Source organism: Dipodomys spectabilis, unplaced genomic scaffold (assembly GCF_019054845.1).
Source record: "Dipodomys spectabilis isolate Male_0828 unplaced genomic scaffold, ASM1905484v1 ptg000363l, whole genome shotgun sequence".
NCBI lineage: Eukaryota > Metazoa > Chordata > Mammalia > Rodentia > Heteromyidae > Dipodomys > Dipodomys spectabilis.
Genome location: NW_024871040.1, coordinates 5431309 through 5451361, shown reverse-complemented (window position 1 = coordinate 5451361; position 20053 = coordinate 5431309). Strand labels below are relative to the sequence as shown.

The 20053-nt window shown below is 46.6% G+C and overlaps 1 protein-coding gene across 4 annotated transcripts; it reads left to right on the top strand.

Moving 5' to 3' along the window:
• Nucleotides 1-272: 272 nt before the first annotated feature.
• On the top strand, nt 273-20053 carry Slc2a11 (solute carrier family 2 member 11). Of its 4 annotated transcripts, none has more exons than XM_042666264.1 (12): nt 273-361; nt 4658-4756; nt 7121-7281; nt 12947-13071; nt 14644-14773; nt 15335-15483; nt 17488-17675; nt 17792-17902; nt 18764-18865; nt 18938-19013; nt 19246-19373; nt 19584-20052. In XM_042666264.1, exons 1-12 carry the CDS (start codon nt 341-343, stop codon nt 19782-19784), a joined length of 1491 nt encoding a protein of 496 aa, XP_042522198.1. In that variant the 5' UTR covers nt 273-340; the 3' UTR covers nt 19785-20052. The 4 variants fall into 4 exon arrangements, with proteins under 4 accessions (XP_042522198.1, XP_042522197.1, XP_042522199.1 ...); XM_042666263.1 differs by lacking the exon at nt 273-361 and adding an exon at nt 613-745; XM_042666265.1 differs by lacking the exon at nt 273-361 and adding an exon at nt 613-745 and having other exon boundaries at nt 19246-19377; nt 19584-19750.

The window sequence follows — 20053 nt, the reverse complement described above, 5'->3', positions numbered from 1 at the left end:
AGTATTAAAAGTTCTGAACAGCAAAAAAAATCGAACAGAAACCAAATCTGAGGCAATAAAGACTTGCAGGCCTATTCTGCTGTATCGTTCTTTGATCAGGTGACTTGAAAGGTCGCCATCAATTCGGTTTCTTCTGTCACAAAGGCACGGTAACCTTTGTTCAGTCTCCCTCCAGGTTTCACGCGGGGCCTGAGAAGTCCTGAAGGATTAAAAAAAAAAAAAAACCACAACAGTAACCCCGCCCATGACGCTGCGTGGTTCGGCCCTGGTGGGCGCGCCTGCCTGGCGGCCCGGCGGCCACTGGGTTCTATTACAGTCCGTCTAGTCACCGGGCCTACTGATGAGAACGCTCCAGAGCCTGGTGAGTTAGTCTGCAGTCCCTCCAAATGCTGCCCCTCTTTGGGGGAAGGATGGGGACGCGGGACCCAGGGCTCGGCCCTCTGCGGGCACGAGGGGCAGGGGCGCCCGGTGGGGTCCGGGCTGGCGCAGGGCAGGAGCCCGCGGGGACCCCTTCTGGGATCCCAGGGGTCGGAAGGTCCGGCTGGGCCTCAGGGGCGCGCCCACGCGTGGCGTGCGGGGCCTCTCAGTGGGGTTAACCTCGCTCACCCGGGAGCTCCCTCCGGTCTGCAGAGATGTGCTCTGAGCTCAGCCGGCAGGAGTAAGGAGTGAGGGGGCTTTTCAGCCTCAGCTCTGCGGACACGGCGGCGGCATGGAAGATGAGTTACCAGTAAGGCCAAGGACTCAGGTGACCCAGGGGAAATGGCTCGCGTTGCGATTGCGCACGCGCCTCGGGCTAGCCCGGCTGTCTAGCTTTTCTTATGCGCTTGCGCCTGGGTCGCCAAGGCCACCGCTAAGCGTCGCGCTAGCCCTCAGCGCTTCCAGACCGCCTCCGTAACCACTGCGCTTGCGTGCCGGCCACTGCTTCTACTGTGTGCACCTCCCCAATGCCGGCTCTGCCTGTGCTGCACGTTACTAGGTGCCCTCACCCACTTGGGTTGCTTTCCTTCACCTTGTCTGTTGTTGGCCAGAGGAAGCTAAGAGTCGGTGCGGCCCTGCAGGTCTCTCTTCCAGGAAAGAGGCCCTCCTGCCAGTTGGAAAGTTCTAGAATTCAAAGTTTATACGGCCCAGGCCTTCCGATGACAAATTGTGGGCCCGCGTAAACTATACGGGTTGCAGCCATGCTTGAAGCCTTAACAATGGTGTCCAGTGTGCAAAACTATCGTGTAGGGGGGAAGAGGGTACTGTAGGCTTGAACTCCAGGCCTGGGTTCTATCCCTTACCTTAGCTTTTCACTGAAGGCTGGCGCTCTACCACCTGACTCACAGCTCCACTTCGGGCATTTTGCTGATAAATTGGAGATGAATCTCACAGACTCTCCTGCCAAAGCTGGTTTCAAACCATGGTCCTCAGATCTCAGTCTCCTGAGAGCCACCTGCACCTAGCTACACAACTATCTGTGTTTGTATGTACAATGGCTCAGAAAATTGTAAGCAAATATTCCTGCCCAGCAATGGCCTGTGGGCCAATAAGGTTGCCCAGCCAGGGACATCCCAGTCCAGCATCACCCCGTGTTTCTCACAGGCCCCTTAGGTCCTCTAGGAGGATACACAAGTCCCAAACAGCAGCTGTCTGAGCACTCTGTTCCTTACTGCTCACTCCTTCTTGTGACAGCATCTTACCCGCACTGCTCCTTTTCCAGCTCAGACTTGGATCCTGTCTCACTCAAGTAATGGGAGCAAACAGAATACTCATGCTGCCCACATCTGTGGGTTCTCTCCAATCAGACTAGCTTCCATCAGATAGATGTATGGCACATTCTTAAACCTCCTTCAAGTCTTTATGCAAATATCATCTTCCTATTTCCTGGTCACCCAATTTAAAACATTACTCAGTCCAAACTCCCTCTCCCCCTGTCCCATTTTATGTCTTCCTAACATCAGCTTGCTCATTTTGCCATAGCCTGTGTTCTGTCAATAGTAAGAAAAAAGAAAGTACCCTAAGGTCACAGGTTTTGTCCCTTGCTCACTGTGAAAGCCAAAGCACCGAGAGCAGTAGATGTATTGCCTATCATAGGGGGCAGTAATATTTGTACACTGAATTATCACCATCATAGGAAATATTTGACTGCTTAGCTATCTACCTACTTATTAGTTTTTGTGTCATACTGGGGCTTGAACTCAGGGCTGGCATGAATACTTACCTTCATTGGGTGTAGTTCTAGGTGATCTGCATGCAAACTCTCATTGAACTAAATAATTTCCTGCAGCCTTGGAGACCTATTGGTATCTCCTGCCATGTGGGCTTTCCATACTTCTGCTGTCTTAGGGGAACTCTCATCTCCATGGGGCACTGTTGGAGCTGTAATATGGCCTATCACACCACCTATACAATAAAACAGAAACCCACCATGATGAGCATAGCTCTGTGTGTGTGTGTGCACACTTGCGCACAAACACACATTAAAGCAAGAACTCCTAATGTACATTAGGTAAGAGCTTCACTACTGAGCTCTACCTCCAGCTCTGAACATGTCATATTGTAATTTAATATTGTGAATCCTTGAAAAAAACTATAGGGATGAGAGGGAAAAACTGAGAGAGAGCAAGAGAAGGTGTGACATTGTCAAAAAAAGAAACTACTCTTTACCTGACTTATGTAACTGTAACCCCTCTGTGCATCACCTTTACAATAACAATAAAAACATTAAAAAGAAACAACTAAATGGGATAGAATGTCAGATCTATGAGTATTCTTGATTGAGTGCCTTGGGAATTCTTCTCCCTATCTCTAAGGGGATTTGCCCTAACATGCAAAGCTGTCTTTTGTTGTAGCAAATATCCTTCATAGTCTGCCCAGAGATAGGCATTATTGTCTCCAAGTCCAGGCAAGGATGTGATTCTGAGAGTATGGGGGAGTTAGAGCAGAACTGCCCCAGGGTGCCAGGTACCCCCACCATCTGTGGCTGCCTGTTCACTGCTCAACATGCCCTCCAAGTATCTGCACATGGGGAAGTAAGAGATGCCCCTCTCTTCCCTTTCCTTTTTCCTTTCCTTTCTTTTCTCCTTTCCTTCCTTTCTTTTCCCTTTCCATTGCTTTCCCTTTCTTTTCCTTTTCCTTTCCTTTCTCCTTTCCTTCCTTTCCTTTCCTTTCATTTCTCCTTTCTTTCCTTTCTTTTTCCTTTCCTTTCCTTTCCCCTTTTGATAGATTATTAGATTTTGCCAGAAGACCACACAGAGCGCTAGTTACAGAGAACAAAGAAAGGTTTATTGCCAGGGAAGGGGCCGGCAAGACCCCTTCTCACAAGGGAGAAGTGAAAGAAGCACAGGCTATTGTCTGAGGTGACCTATTTAACCTAGGAGGTTTAGGAGGGGCTAAGAGGTAGAGACCCAGGCGTGGACATGAGGCCCAGGGGCTTCATCATGGCAGACTAGGATTTATGGCTGCTGTCCAAATAGTAGAGAAGGGGTCCTGTAGCTGCCCAGACCTGAAGGTCACTCAAAGGGGCTCTTGTTGCCTTATATGGTGGTAGCTGCCCCAGAGAAGTGCCATCCCAAGGTAAAGGGAGTTGGAGGCTGATTATTTACTGCCTTTACTACATGAGCCTAGTGTTGCCTAGGAAGGGAGCATGCTAAGCTGTGGAGAGGGAAGGGGTGTACTAGCAATGGAAAGGAAGCTTATTCACTAACACCTTTCCTTTCCTCTCCTTTTTTTCTATCTTTCTTTCCTTCCTTTCTTTCTGTCCTCTTTCTTTCTTTGCTAGTACTGGAACTTGAACGAAGGGTCTCTTACTCTTTCCTAGCTTTTTTGCTTAAGCCTGCCACTACCACTTGACTCACCTCTCCACATCTAGCTTTTTGTAGTTTATTGGTCATAAGAGTCTCACAGACTCGCCTGCCTATCTTTCTTTCCTTCCTTTCTTTCTGTCCTCTTTCTTTCTTTGCTAGTACTGGAACTTGAACGAAGGGTCTCTTACTCTTTCCTAGCTTTTTTGCTTAAGCCTGCCACTACCACTTGACTCACCTCTCCACATCTAGCTTTTTGTAGTTTATTGGTCATAAGAGTCTCACAGACTCGCCTGCCTAGGGTGGCTTCAAAGTACAATGCTCATTTCTCAGCTTCCTGAGTATCTAAGATTACAGGCGTGAGCCTCTGGCACCCAGGAACTTGTAGTCCCTTTCCTTAGCCTCATTGCAGACCAGGCTGGTGGGAGGCTGGTGGGAGGAGAGGTGAGAGGAAGCTCAGCTCAGAAATGTTGGCCAAGAATGTTTCCCTGGCAAAAGTCGCTGGGACTTGGGGGCTCCTGTGCTACCAGAATCAGAACTTTACTCCACTGGATTTCCAGCTCAGAAGATTGTTCTCCTGAACTACAACAGACACACCCATGTGCAGCCCAGTGAAGAGGGTCAGGAATTTCTCTGTTTCAGGAAAATGGTGGCAGGGGAAGGGGGAAGCTAGGATAGAGACCGTCCTGATTCAGAGCAGAAGATTTTCATTCCCTTGCTGTCTGTCTGCTATGGGACCTTGGTGACTTGTGTATAAAGTGGAGACACTGTTGCCTGGTACAGACACTGTTGTGATACTGTGATTGGTAGATCTTGCCCAGAGAGGGAGGTGGAGGGTGTTATTGGTCACCTTGAGTCCTCATCTGTCTCCTCAGATTCAGAGCAGGGTGCTGCTCCTGACCATCTGTGCAGCTGGCATCGGTGGAACTTTTCAGTTTGGCTACAATCTCTCCATCATCAATGCCCCAACCTTGGTATGTACCTTCTGTGCCCACTCTCACTATCTGAGTGGGTCCTGGAGGGGAGTTGGTAGCTTCCCACTGTGGGGCTTCAGCTCAGTATATACTTAGTAGTGCTCCCACTGGCATGCTCTACAAGACTCTGGATGCTTCCACAGAGCTCTGCATCCTGTGTCTTGCTGCATCCCTGATCTTATATGACTCCACCTTCTACTAAGTCATAGAGTGGCACGCTTGATCCTTTGAGAATGGGGTGTAGGCATGAGTGCTCATGCACATGTGCGTTGGTACTAGGGCTTGAACTCAGGGCCTTGTGTTCTTATACTTAATTTTTTTCCACTCAAGGGAGATTTCTATGTAATCTACACAATCAAGCCTGGCACTCTACTACTTGAGCCACACCTCCATTCACAGCTGCCCGCTGCCCTGGTTAATTGGAGATAAGAATTTCAAGATTTGTCTTCCTGGGCTGGGGCTTGGAACCAAGATCCTCAAATCTGTGTCTTGATTTACAGGCATAAGACACCAACACTCAGCCAGCCTTTTTTCTTTTTTGATACTTCAGTTTTGCTAAGGCATTCTCTTGCCCAGAAACATTCTGTGTTTCTCCTTGATGCCCAAAGGAATAAAAACAGACTCATCCACCTGAAGTCTAAGACTTTTTTGGGACCAGATTCTCCCTCTGTCTCAGCCTTCATCTTTTTTTTTTCTTTCTTTTTTTTCTTGTGAAAATACCATACAGAGGGGTTACAATTACATGGGCAAGATAATGAGTACATTTCTTATCAAGCATTGTTGCCTCCTCCTTTGTTTCCCCTTCCATCCCTTCCCATCTTCCCTCACCCCCACCTCCCTGCCTTCATCTTTTTATCCTAAAAAACAAAACAACTTAGATTTCATCCCCCAAAACACAGAGAAACACAGTTGTTTTTCCAATCCTTTTTCCAGTGAGAGGAAGTATTGGCCATTTTGTTCCTATGTCATTTTTCCTGCTTTGTGTCTGAATCGTTTTTTTGAGTTCTTGGTACCTGACACTGGGCTGGCCCATTCCATGTTTACCTAGTTTCTGTGGGAAAGATGAATCTTTCAGTCCCTCCCAGTGAAAGAAGTTCACCTCTAAATTGCTTACATTAGAAGGCTGTTTGACCACATTGCTAGGAACCATGAGGGGCTCCATACAGTATAAGTGGGAAGAACTATAGGAATCAGGCCCCAGAACAGAGCTATGGCTCTTTTGCTTCTAATCCAGCCTTTTCTCCACTCATTGGGCAAAAGGGCAATCATCACCAGATTCACCCTGAGCTGGTTAAGACAGAAGAGAGCTAGTCCAACATTGAACTCTCCACTGCCCACTAGCCACATCCTTTTGGAAGGCCCAAAACTGGCAATTCTTCTTTAAGGGCTTTCCTGTGCAAAGTCTTTCCAAACTATTTTCATTCATGGAACTGAAATAGTAGCTCTGAAAGGTGGAACTCCATGGAGCCTGGCCCTGTCCCTAAGGCCATGGGCAAGTCATTTACCTGTCAGAGCCTAATCCCCAGTCTTTCACAATGAGCATAATAATGAGTACCTAATGACGTGTTTTACAAAAAAAAGTTACACAAATTTTTATAGTCACAGAAAAGAATATGATGGGGGTCATCAGATAGGCGAGCTATGGCAAATCAAGAAAACCTATTGGATGTAGATGTTATCTTTATGGCATTCTTACCTTTCAAATTAGTGGAGGCTTGAGATATATCAGGATTACTGATGCATCCCAATTGTTTTATGGCAACCAAAAGGACGTTAGATCAGATGTAGAGACGACAATAAATGGCCCTTCAAAGAGGCTAAGGATAGCCTAAGATAATTTGGGCAATTGGCCTAGAAAATTCCATCCCTCCATAATAAGGATGTTGCAGTTAGCCAATGTTAAGTAGTCTGAAGGATCTTTTTTTTTTTTTTTTTTAGTCGGTCGTGGGGCTTGAACTCTGGGCCTGGGCGTTGTCCCTCAACTCTTCAGCTCAAGGCAAGCGCTCTACCACTTGAGCTATAGCGCCACTTTCGGTTTTCTGGTGGTTTATTGGAGATAGGAGTCTCACGGTCTCTCCTGCCCGGGCTGGCTTTGAACCGCAATCCTCAGATCTCAGCCTCCTGAGTAGCTAGGATTACAGGCGTGAGCCTCCAGCGCCCGGCTAGTCTGAAGGATCTTTACTACAGCTCTTTACTTCTAAGAACTTCAGTCCATAATAGCAGTACAGATTTGGGGGTGTCGCAGTCTTACCACACTTCCCCATCTGTGAGAAGAAGGCCTATCTTGTCCAGTACCATTCCTCTTACACAACACTATTCCCCTTTCCCATCCCCAGGAGAGTTAACTGGCCTCTCTATCCATAGTACATTCAGGAATTCATCAATGAAACCTGGCAAGCAAGAAGTGGCAAACCACAGCCTGACCACCTGATTCTACTTGTATGGTCTCTGATCGTGTCTCTATACCCTCTGGGGGGCCTCTTCGGAGCACTGCTTGCAGGACTCATGGCCATCAGACTAGGAAGGTAAGCACTGCCTGTGTGCCCCCTGAATGCCCTTTGATGTGGGCCTTCAGTCGGCAAGCTAAGGAATATAGGAGAAGGAGGTACCCAGCAAACTTCAGGTCCATATCAATTCCTCAACTGTCCTATTGACTCACCCCTAGTCCTATTTTAATTTTTTAAAATTCACTTTTTATTATAGTGGTGATGTACAGAAGGATTACAATTATATGAGTCAAGTAATGAGTAAATTTCCTTTTGTACAGTGCCATCTTTTCCCTTGCTCTCTCCCAGTCTCCCTCCTGTCTCCACTATGAGTTGCATAGTTCATTTTCATCAATGTCCAGTGAGCTCCAGGGTGCATGTTTTCACCCTTTTTTCCCTTGAGTTCTGTGCCCTCCACCCTGAAGATATACATGTTAATACACCATATATAAGGTAAAGAAGACAGATACATCAAAAACTAAAAACTAGTCTTTTTTCCATATCTTGTAGCTCATTTAAATATATATATATATATATTATTTCATATAAATATGAAGAGGTGCTTAGGCATTTCACTTTTGTGATTCTTTTTTTTTTTTTGGGTCCAGTCGTGGGGCCTGAATCTGGGCCTGAGCGCTGTCCCTCAGCTCTTCAGCTCAAGGCTAGCGTTCTACCACTTGAGCCACAGCACCACTTCCGGCTTTTTTCTTTTTTGCTTATGTGGTGCTGAGGAATCGAACCCAGGGCCTCATGCATGCAAGGCAAGCGCTCTACCACTAAGCCACCTTCCCAGCCCTGTGATTCTTTCCTAAGAGTAATCTCTTTTGGTCTTGCTATATGTGAACATGTGGAATACTGTATGATTTGTCATATCCCCAGTGCATTTTAGATCTAACTTCTGCATGTCAGAAAGAACATGCGCCATTTGTCTCTCTGATCTTGGCTTACCTCACTTGATTTGGTTAATTCCAATCATTTCCCTGTAAATGACATTATTTTATTCTTTCTAATGGCTGTGTAAAATTCTATTTTGTAAAGGGAATATGTCCTATTGACTCACCCCTATTTTGGGGATCCACTCATCTACCAAGAGTCATATTTTCAAGAACATTTGGTAGAAGAAAGAGGTCTGTAATGATATAGAACTTCTGCTTTTTAGGTCTATGTCTGCCCACCAGTGATATTTGACCTTAAGCAAGTTTTCTCTTTCTGGGTCTCACTTTTTCTCCATGAATCTGATGTGGATCTTGGGTTGAAAACAAGAGAAACTCTTACTAACATAAAAATCATAACGATGGCCGGGCGCTGGTGGCTCACGCCTGTAATCCTAGCTACTCAGGAGGCTGAGATCTGAGGATCGCGGTTCAAAGCCAGCCTGGGCAGGAGAGACCGTGAGACTCCTATCTCCAATAAACCACCAGAAAACCGGAAGTGGCACTGTAGCTCAAGTGGTAGAGCGCTCGCTTTGAGCTGAAGAGCTGAGGGACAGCGCCCAGGCCCAGAGTTCAAGCCCCACGACCGACAAAAAAAAAAAAAAAAAAATCATAACGATGCCCGACACTATTGGCTCATGCCTGTAATCCTAGCTACTCAGGAGGTTGAGATCTGAGGTTTGCCATTCAGAGCCAGCCTGGGCAGGACAGTCTGTGAGATTCTTATCTCCAATTAACCACCAGAAAACTGGAAATGGCGCTGTGAGTCAAAGTGGTAGAGCACTACCCTTGAACAGAAGAGCTCAGGGACAGTGCCCTGGCCCCTGAATTCAAGCCCCATGACTGACAAAAAAAAAAAAAAATCATAATAATGGAAAGGATATTAGGCACACAATTTAAAGAAGTTCTTTTTTTTTTTTTTTTTGGTCCTAGGGCTTGAACTCTGGGCTTGGGTACTATCCCTGTGCTCTTCAGCTCAAGGTGAGTGCTCTACCCCTTGAGCCACAGCACCACTTATGGTTTCCTAATGGTTTATTGGAGATATGAATCTCATGGACTTTCCTGCCTGGGCTGGCTTTGAACCATGATCCTCAGATCTCAGCCTCCTGAGTAGCTAGGATTACAGCCGTGAGCCACTGGCACCCGGCTTGTATTTTTATTTTTATTTGAAAATGATAAAAACAGATGGGTTACAGTTACATAAGTCAGGCAAAGAGAACATTTCCTTTTGGATAATGTACCCAGGGAAGTTCTTAAAGCCCTGAGAAGGACATGAACCAAGAAAGCTCTGAGTTTTCTTTTCTTTTCTTTTTTTTTTTATAGTCGGGTCATAGGGCCTGAACTCTGGGCCTGGGCACTGTCCCTCAGCTCTTCAGCTCAAGGCTAGCGCTCTACCACTTGAGCCACAGCGCCACTTCCGGCTTTGTTCTTTTTGCTTATGTGGGGCTGAGGAATCGAACCCAGGGCCTCATGCATGCAAGATGCAAGCGCTCTACCACTGAGCCACCTTCCCAGCCCAGCTCTGAGTTTTCTGTAGACAGGGTTCCTAGGGAGGAAGATGACTTCAGCATACTCGGCTTTAGCTACATTCAGTCTCCAATATCTTTTCTGTCTACAATATCATGTCTGTATCCTAGCAACTGATTAATTGGAGAGAAGAATCTCACAGATTTTTCTACCTGAGCTGGCTTCAAATGGAAATCCTCAGATCTCAGATTCATGAGTAGTTACGATTATAGGAGTGAGCCACTGGCTCCTGGCTTATTTTGGCTTCTTTATAAACCAACTGAGCAAACTTGCTTGGCTAAGAAAGATAGCTGAATACCATGACCTGTCCACAGAGAAGATCATCTTGTCAATGAGGAGGATTTTCTGCAGTGATCAAGGGGCTCCAGTAAGCAGAAACATAGATATATCTATTTTCAGGTTCTGGGCCAATTCTAAGTGATCCATCAACTTCTTTGGTTTTTGTTTTTGTTTTTGTTTTTGTTTTTTGTCCGTCATGGTGCCTGAACTCTGGGCCTGGGCCCTGTCCCTCAGCTCTTCAGCTCAAGGCTAGCACCCTATCACTTGAGCCACAGCACCATGTCCAGCTGTTTTCTGCTTATGTGGTGCTGAGAAATCAAACCCAGGGCCTCATGCATGCAAGACAAGCACTCTACCACTGAGCCAACTTCCCAGCCCCATCAACTTCTTTGGAACTAGTCTTCAAATCTTACTTTGTCTAAGATTTGGTCTAACTAAACCCTTTGAAAATGGACAAAATTCCATGCGCAAAATTCTGTCTTTAGCCAGGTGCTAGTGACTCATACCTGTAATTCTAGCTATTCAGGAGGCTGAGATCTGAGGACTGAAGTTTGAAGCCAGCCAAGGCAGATGAGAAACTCTTGTCTCCAATTAACCTACAAAAAGCCAGAATTGGAGTTGTGGCTCAAGTGGTGGATTTCCAGTCTTGAGCAAAAAAGTTAAGTGAGAGCATGAGGACTTGAGTTCAAGCCCCAGTACTGGCATGTGAAAACACACACACACACACACATGCAAATGCACGCATGCATGCACACATACACACGTACATATGTATAAAACTCTGTATTCAGGGGCTGGGAAGATGGCTCAGTTGTAGAGTGCTTGCCTTGCATGCATGAGGCCCTGGGTACAATTCCTCCGCATCACATAAGCAGAAAAAGCTGGAAGTGATGCTGTGGCTCAAATGGTAGAGCACTAGCTTTGAGCTGAAGAGCTGAGGAACAGTGCCCAGGCCCAGAGTTCAGGCCTCACAACTGACAAAAAAAAATCTGTATTCAATCTCTTTTTGAACCTTACTGATTAAGTAATCTACTCATGGGAAACTTCAGTTTCTATTCAGGGCTGGTGTTCAGCCAGGCACACTCAATCCCAGCAGAGGAGTGTCAAGTCATACCCAGCTCATTACAAGAACAAAGCCACCTAAATGTCCATGATCTGCTGTTTATTCCCCACAGTGGCAAAACACCTGACACAAGCAACTTAAGGATTTATTTGGCTCATGATTTCCAAGGTTTTAGTCCATCATGGTGAGAAGAATGTGGTAGAACAGAGAGAACTCACATCTTAGTGGCCAGGGCCAGAAAAGGAGAGAAGGAGAGAGAAAGAGAGAAAATGTTCTCAGGATATAGCCCCCAAATGCATGCTCCCACTTTCTCAAGCTAGGCTCCACTCCTAAAGTTCCTACAACTTTCCAAATTTGTGCTTCTAGTTGGATATCAAGGACTTAACACATAGGCTTGCAGGAGACAGTTCACATTCAAATCATAACAATCTCTTAGATCTGAGTCAAGAGGCCTACTTCTTTGAACTTGGCTTGAAACTATTAGTGAATATCTCTTGCATTCCATTCAGAGCAACCATTTTTTCAAATTTCCTGATAAATGTGCCAGGTTACTATGCCCAGTATAGTATATACTTATATTTTTCAGTTTTTATGCTGCTATAAGAAAATACCCGAGGGGCTGGGAAGATGGCTCAGTGGTAGAGTGCTTGCCTTGCATGCCTGAGGCCCTGGGTTCGATTCCTCAGCACCACATAAGCAAAAAGAAAAAAGCCGGAGTGGCGCTGTGGCTCAAGTGGTAGAGCGCTAGCCTTGAGCTGAAGAGCTGAGGGACAGCGCCCAGGCCCAGAGTTCAGGCCCCATGTCCGGACCCAAAAAAAAAATAAAAAAATAAAAAGAAAATACCCGAGACTGGATTCTGTGTGTGTGTGTGTGTGTGTGTGTGTGTGTGCGCGCGCACACGCGTGTGTGTGTGTGTGTGTGTGTGTGTGTGTGTGTGTGTGGTGTGCTGGTTCTGGGGGTTGAACTCAGGGCCTAGATGTTGTCCCTGAGCTTTTTTGTTCAAGACTAACACTCTACCTCTTGAGCCAAAATTCTACTTCTGGCTTTTTGGTGATTAATCAGAGATAAGGGTTTCATGAACTTTCCTGCCCAGGCTGACTTTGAGCCACAATCCTCAGATCTTGGCCTCCTGAGAAGCTAGGATTACAAGCATAAGCCATGGGTGCCTGCCTCTGGGAGACCTAAGTTTTGCTTGTATCCCTTTGCTGGTGTCGTGATGACTTTGGGCAGAACAGTTTGTTTTTCTCTCAATACAAAAAGCTCTTTTTGGTGACCAGATTAGAGCACTTCTGAACTATCAGGAGCTGGTATTTCACCATGGTAGTGCAGGCAACATATCTCATGTCCCCTCCTTGTCCATTGGCTAAGACACTGGCGCACTTAGCCTTCTTGAAGGTTCTGACAAGTGTCTGTATATAATGAGGGAACTGCACTTGGCTTCCCATGTGTCTACATTCTGTAGGTTTTGAGTTTGAGAAATTATATGTTAGTTTCGTTTTCCAGAGAAGTTTGGTATATGAACAATGGTTCATTTGAAGGATAAAAGCAAGCAAGAAAAAAAATCCTTTAATTTCATGCTAGTATGCAGGCAGAAAGTAATTTGTGGGTATTCTGGGGAGAAGAATGGGAGTATATACCCAAGATATACAAGTGAGTGTGGGTATACCACCCAGTGGTCACTTTGATTCATTAGCTTGCTTCCCTTAAAACAGTTGAAGCACACATGAGCTCTCCTGCATGGGTGCCCCGCATGTACACTCCTGCATGTGCGTGCGCGCAAGCACGCGTGCACGTGCACACACACACACACACACACACACACACACACACACACACACACAGCCCACTATGCCTGGAGGATATGGCCCCTCATCCTTTCTTATCTGTGTTCACTTCCCCTAAGGAAGAAGTCCCTCTTAGTGAATAACAGCTTTGTGGTGGCTGCAGCCATCATGTTCGGCTTCAGCCGCAAAGCACGCTCCTGTGAGATGATCATGCTGGGAAGACTGCTCATGGGAGTCAATGCAGGTACATCATGCCTCTCTGTTCTAATTTCATTGTTACATCCCTTTTTTCCCTTGCTTCCTCCCCCCCCCACTCTTTATTCATTAACACATTCACTCATGCCCATCTGTTTTATAAAGCAATTAAATATGGCATATCTTAAAAGATTCATATAACTATAGACATTTACAGAAGATACAGAAAGATGAAAAAAATGCAAGAATGAGGGAAGCCAGGTACCAGAGACTTATGCTTGTAATCCCCCTAGCTACTAAGGATACTGAGATCTGAGGATTGTTTGAAACCAGGCAGGGAGGAAAGTGTGAGATTCTTGTTTTCAACTAACCACCAAAAAGCTGGAAGTAAAGCTGTAGCTCAAGTGGTTAAAGTGCCAGCCTTGAGTAAATAAGTTAAAGGCACAGTGCTATCGTCCTGAGTTCAAGCCCCAGTGTGTACACACACAAATGAAGGGAAAAGTCCCCAGACTAACAGCAAGTCATATGTTTGAGCAACACTCTAAGCATGAATTTCCTGGCAGCCAATGTATAAAGGAATATGTTAGGGGCTCCCTGTTTCTGAGGTTCATTTTGTGAGGGAAGAGAATTTTTGAATACATTCACTTGCTTTTAGGTGAATATTTTTATAAATTATCAAGTAATGTCTTGAGTCTTTGCCGTTTCCACAGTCTATATTAATTGCCTAGCTTAATACAACCCTCCCATTCGGAGCCTTAAAACAACCTACATTTCACAAAGGCCCAAGAATATGTTAATCAGGTGGCTCTGGCTTGAGGTCTATCATGAGGGTGTGCTCACACTATGCAGGTATGGCTGCCATCATCTGAGAGAGAATTTCTTCCAAGAGCTCCTAGCATACTATTAAGCCTCAGGTTTCTCAGTTGGGTTTCCATGGGGCTTTATGGCAGCTAGCTTTCTCTAAAATAGAGAAGGAGAAGGTGAGGGAAAGAAACAGAGGAAGGAGGAGGTCTGTCTTTTTATACCCTTAGTTTGTAGGCTTTGTACACCAGTAGCTTGTCTACCTTCTATCCATTGGAAATGAGTCATCAAGAACAGCCCACTAGCGAGGCACTGGTGGCTCACTCCTGTAGTCCTAGTTACTAAAGAGGCTGAGATCTGAGGACTGTGGTTTGAAGCCAGCCTGTCTCACGGAAAGTCCATGAGACTTTGATCTTCAATAAACTATTCAGAAAGAACCAAAAGTGGTGGGTGCTTATCTCTGAGCAAAAGAAACTCAGAGACCAGTGCCCAGGTTCAGGGCTTAAACTCTAGGACTGGCAAAAAAAAAAAAAAAATCCACAGTATCTCTCAATAGCACATGGACTTCTGGGGATATTCAATGTTAAAAGTATTGTAGAAACTTTCACACCTAGGAAGATCCCATGAGCCTGTGGGGCTGGGATAAGGGAGCAGGGTAGAAGCTGATCTGGGGATAGACTTCGATCCTAGAAGGCCTAATGAATGGCCTTAACACCAAGTGTTGTAAAGCTCTGGGCAATGCTGAGTGAGTCTGGAAAGACAGTGAGCATGTGTGCCTCCCTCCTGGTAGCTGAGAAATCCTTGCTATGCATGTGTTCAGGTGTGAGCATGAATATTCAGCCCATGTACCTGGGGGAAAGTGCACCCAAGGAGCTTCGAGGAGCAGTGGCCATGACCTCAGCCATCTTCACAGCCCTGGGCATCGTGATGGGGCAGGTGGTTGGACTCAGGTAAGCTCTTCTTCTTTGCAGTGAGTGGTTTCAGGGAAACCAATAACAACCATTCTTCACTCAAATTTCTCCCCTACCTACCAAGACTTGGTGAATCCTTGTGCTTCTTTGCACAAAAGGCAGTGAAGATCTGAACATATCCACGTTTCTGATACACACACATAAGAAAAGGACGTTGGTCAACCACACTTCATCCTCTCTAGAGCAGGGACTAGAGAGTGGGTCTTGACAGAGAAGATTTTGACTTTGAAAGGGGAGTATGTAATAGTTATCCCAGGTGGGGTGGGACAGGGGGAGGGAAGAGGGCAGAACCTAGACTCTTGGGAGAAGAGTTGCTAGGTTTGCGGTGAGGCAAGGGCATTGCCCTCCACTCGTTCCTAAGTTGGGTGGAAGAGACATTAGAAGATGTCCACATTCACAGCTAGTAGGCAGAGGCAACGGGCAAGGCAATACCCTGCAAGCAGGTTAGCGGACAAGTGAGGGAGAAGGGAGAAGGTGAGCAGAGCTGTGACAGAGATTATCTGTCACAGATAATCTCCATGTTGTTTTCTGACTCCCCAGGGAGTTCCTGGGCAGCCTAGAGGTCTGGCCTTGGCTGCTAGCCAGTTGCCTGGTACCTGGGGTATTGCAGCTCACCACTCTACCCCTGCTCCCTGAGAGCCCACGGTACCTCCTCATTGACTGTGGAGACACTGATGCCTGTCTGGCAGGTAAGTCTTGCTGGATCCCAGACCACCCTTGATCCAGGGAAGCATCTCACTAGAATAGGTTCATTTCTTGGGTTTTATTAGAGAAAAGCTGTCTTTCTCTTTATGCTTCAGCTTCACCATCAGTGCATAACATACCTTCAAAACCCTTTTTTAGGGGATAGGGAGGGATAAGTGGGAGATAAAGAAGGATGGGGTAATGATTAAAAACAAATGTACTTATTGTCTTACCTAGGAAACAATAACCACCCAGCTCATCACCTTTTCAATCAAAAAATGGAAATAAATAATAAAAATAAAAACTTTTTTTTCTGGTCAGTTGTGGGGTTTGAGCTCTGAGCCTGAGCGCTGTCCCTCAGCTCTTCAGCTCAAGGTGAGCTCTCTACCACTTGAGTCACAGTGCCACTTGTGGTTTCTGGTGGTTAATTGAAGATAAGAGTCTCACAGACTTTCCTGCCCAGGCTGGCTTCGAACCACAATCCTCAGATCTCAGCCTCTTGAGTAGCTAGGATTACAGGCCTGAGCCAACGGCACCCTGGCTTTCAAAACTCTTTATCAAGGAGATGTCCTGAATTTTAGTGTAGTAGGATGAATGGGCCTAACCACTTTCATCCAGGGAACCCAGGATGGTAACAGAGAAGGAGCCACAAGTATACTCAGGGTGAAAGACCACTGGAAGCCTCTCGTGCTCAGTACCAAGTGGATGATGATTGTCTTACCAGTTAACATGGCTACAATGAGGATAACCAAAGAACAATTAGAAAAAAAGTCTTTGGCTTAAAATCGCAATCATTTACCACATATTTCACTCATTGATTGGTCTGCTTGCACAATTCTGCTCTCAGCTGAGCTGGCTCATGTGTCAGGAATTATGGCTAATCAAGACTGGTCTGGACTGTATAACAGTTCAGTTCTACCCATGAATCCTCTTGCTCATAGTTCCAATGGATTAACTTAGGAATGTTAGTTAGTGTAGTGACGAGAGACACCTAAGAAAGCAAACTCAGAGACACAAGGATTTTCTAAACCTTTTTCTAAACCTCATGTCCAACTGACCAAAGGGAACCGTGCTGACAAATCCAAAGCCAAGAGGTTGGAAAATATTTATGGTACATCTCCCATGGCAGGAGGTGTAGACTGAGGAAGGGTTGAGGGCCAGAGCTGAGGAGTGTCTTCTTCACTATTATGTTATGTTAAAGAATGTCTTCTTCACCATTATGTTATGGATGTCTCTACCTGTGAAAACTGTGTTTCCAGACATGGCATCAGTCTTGAAATCCTGATATCACATCAAGTCTGTACATACTAGATCCATACTAGATCCAGGTCTTTCCCCTTCCTGAACTTAGCATAGAATAATGAAAGTGAGATAATGTAATGAGAATTAATGGTGTGATTTCAAAAAAGGAAAAGATAGAGACAAGTCATTGATCTATAACAATTCTATACTGTCCCTAGGAACACATTACCAGATCCCCTTGACTTGAAACTAAAGAGTGTTCCAAGCAAGCCTGGGCTTTGCCCCCTGGGGGTGGGGGGTGCCTCTGTGCTTGGTTTTCTAAGATCTTCCTTAACACCTATTGAAAAGAGTATTAGAAAATGCTTTTGGTGATCAAGCAAATTTCACAGCCTGCTTCCTGTCTGTAGAAAGTTGGGGACACAGAATACAAAAAAAATTTAGCTTTAATAGAACTATCTAAAAAAATGATGTGGGCTAAGAATGTGGCTTAGTGGTAGAGTGCTTGCCTAGCATACATGAAGCCCTGGGTTCCATTCCTCAGTACCACATAAACAGAAAAGGGTATTAGTGGCACTGTGGCTCCAGTGGTAGAGTGCTAGCCTTGAGCAAAAGCAGCTCAGGGATAGTGCCCGGGCCCTGAATTCAAGCCCCAGGACTGGCACACACACACAAAAAAATGTGAATTTTCTATGTGGAGAGAGGGGGAGAGTGGGAGTGAGGGATTTATTTGAAGAATTAAAGAGGAGCACCCCTTTCCTCCATCTCAGCCCTGAAACGGCTGCGGGGCACAGGAGATGTGACAGGGGAGCTGGAGGAGCTGGAGAAGGAGCGTGCCGCTTGCCAGGGCCATCATGCACAGAGCCCATGGGAACTTTTACAGGATCCCACCCTTCGGAGGCAGGTGACCAGCCTCGTGGTGCTGGGCAGTGCTATGGAGCTTTGTGGGAACGATTCGGTGAGACCCTTGCCCTGCCTTACACCCTGGGCTTGTTGGGCTGAAGTAGCTGGGAGCCATGGATGATTGAAGAGACCAGTGTCTCAGAACTGGTACATCATTGGGTCCAATATCAGGTATATGCGTACGCCTCCTCTGTGTTCCGGGAGGCAGGAGTACCAGAGGAGAAGATCCAGTACACCATCATCGGGACTGGGAGCTGCGAGCTGCTCACAGCTTTTATTAGTGTGAGTATGAATCTGGGCCCCACTCTGCCAGCCCTGCTGGAAAGGGACCTTCAGGTTGGGGATACCCCTAGGATTGCAGTCCTTTGCAGTAGGCCATTTTCCACCCCTGTGCATGCTGTTAAAAATATGAGTCAGGCCGGACACTGGTGGCTCACGCCTGTCATCCTAGCTAATCAGGAGGCTGAGATCTGAGGATCACGGTTCAAAGCCAGCCCAGGCAGGAAAGTCTGTGAGACTCTTATCTCCAATAAACCACTAGAAAACTGGAAGTGGCGTTGTAGCTCAAGCAGTAGGGCGCTCACCTTGAGCTGAAGAGCTGAGGGACACGCCCAGAGTTCAAGCCCCACAACCGACAAAAAAAAAAAGAAAGAAAAGAAAAAGAAATATGAGTTGGGGCTTGGAAGGTGGCTCAGTGGTAGAGTGCTTACCTCACATGCATGAGGCCCTGGGTTCCATTCCTCAGCACCACATTAACAGAAATAGCCGGAAGTGGCACTGTGGTAGAGCTCTAGCCTTGAGCTGAAGAGCTGAGGGACAGCACCCTGGCCCAAAGTTCAAGCCCTATGACCGCCACCACCAACTATATATATGAGTCATTTGTTGAACGTCTATTAAGCACCCACGGAGTTGTTCTTTGTGGGGTGGGGATACTCACATTACCATTTTGAAGTGTGATAACTACATGAAATTGAGTAACTGATTGACCAAGGTCATTTGAGAAGTTAACCAAATTGTTACCTCTTGAAGCAACAAACTATCCCTAGGTCCCCAGCTTCCTCATGGAGGCCCCTTCTCCATTGACTGACCCCAATCCATGGCCTGGTGTGTGGGTCATTCCTGAGTGGCTTCTTTCTCTTGCAGTGTGTGGTGATCGAGAGGGTGGGACGGCGGGTGCTGCTGATGACGGGCTACTGCCTGATGACCTGCTGGGGGAGTATCTTCACAGCTGCCCTGTGCCTGCAGGTACCTGGGGGTCAGGGGAGGGAATAGCTGAGCCAGGCCTGTTTCAACCTCAATCCTATCCCATCTGTGTAGCGTTTCTTCGCCTGGATGCCCTACCTGGCTATGTCCTGCATCTTTGCCTTCATCCTCAGTTTTGGCATTGGTCCTGGTGAGTAAAACCCAGGGCACTCTGGGCCTGGCTGCAGGAATAATGGATATCTGGATGAATGCTGGGTGGATGTGAATATGAGGTTATCTGGGGACCCTGGAGCCCACCTGAGCCTTCTGGGAAGCAGAAGTTGGAGGAGGGTACTCAAGGGCCCCAGGTGACCTAACTTGGGCCAGGTGAAGAAGTAAGGCCAAGAGCCCTAATTGGCAATCCTTGTCCCTACTCCTTATAGCTGGAGTGACAGGAATCCTGGCCACAGAGCTGTTTGACCAGAAGGCCAGACCTGCTGCCTATACGATCTGTGGGGCGCTTATGTGGACCATGCTCTTCCTGATTGGGCTAGTTTTCCCATTCATCATGGTAGGTCCTCCTCTTCCTGAAATGGGGGCCCTGCTTCATATATGGTCAGTGTGAGGTCTCAAGGGAGGCTTCCCTCCAGGGAGGTTGGGAGGGAGGGAACCTTAGGTAACCAAGGGGACAAGTCCCTTCTCACAATCAACCTGTCTTGGGCCTGACACCAAGGACTCTAGGTGGGTCACACCAGCTCTTGGTTTCTCTTTTAACCCACAGGAAGGCTTGTCCCACTTAGTCTATGTTCCTTTCGTCTGTGTCTGTATCTGTGGGGCCATCTACACAGGCTTGTTCCTCCCTGAGACCAAAGGCAAAACCTTCCTAGAGATCTCCAAGGAATTGCAAAGGCTTAACTTGCCCCGCCAGACTGGAAGCCCCAGGTGGACTGGTCCAGAGGTCATCCAGTCCACGAAGGTCTAACTGCGAAGCTGTGGCCAGGAGCCCAAACCGGTTGCCTTTTCCTTTGTTACCTGCATTCATTTTCTCCCGCCTTTAGCAAGTGTTTATTGGGCACTCACTGTGTCCAGATGTGGTACTGGGTGCTTGGCAATTGGTGGGAGATAGAGAGACATGATGTAGGACTGCGTGGTGTCCCCATTTATAAATAATTGACAGAAAACCAATAGAAATAATCATAGCCAGGTGCCAGTGGCTCATGCCTGTAATCCTAGCTACTTAGGAGGCTGAGA

Bases quoted from the DNA above. Each gene is read 5' to 3' on its own strand.
- Slc2a11 (XM_042666263.1), top strand. From the start codon at position 710: ATGGAAGATGAGTTACCAGTAAGGCCAAGGACTCAG. The intron at 14,774-15,334 runs GTAAGCTCTTCT...CTGACTCCCCAG, and splicing joins GGGCAGGTGGTTGGACTCAG to GGAGTTCCTGGGCAGCCTAG. The intron at 19,014-19,245 runs GTGAGTAAAACC...TACTCCTTATAG, and splicing joins CAGTTTTGGCATTGGTCCTG to CTGGAGTGACAGGAATCCTG.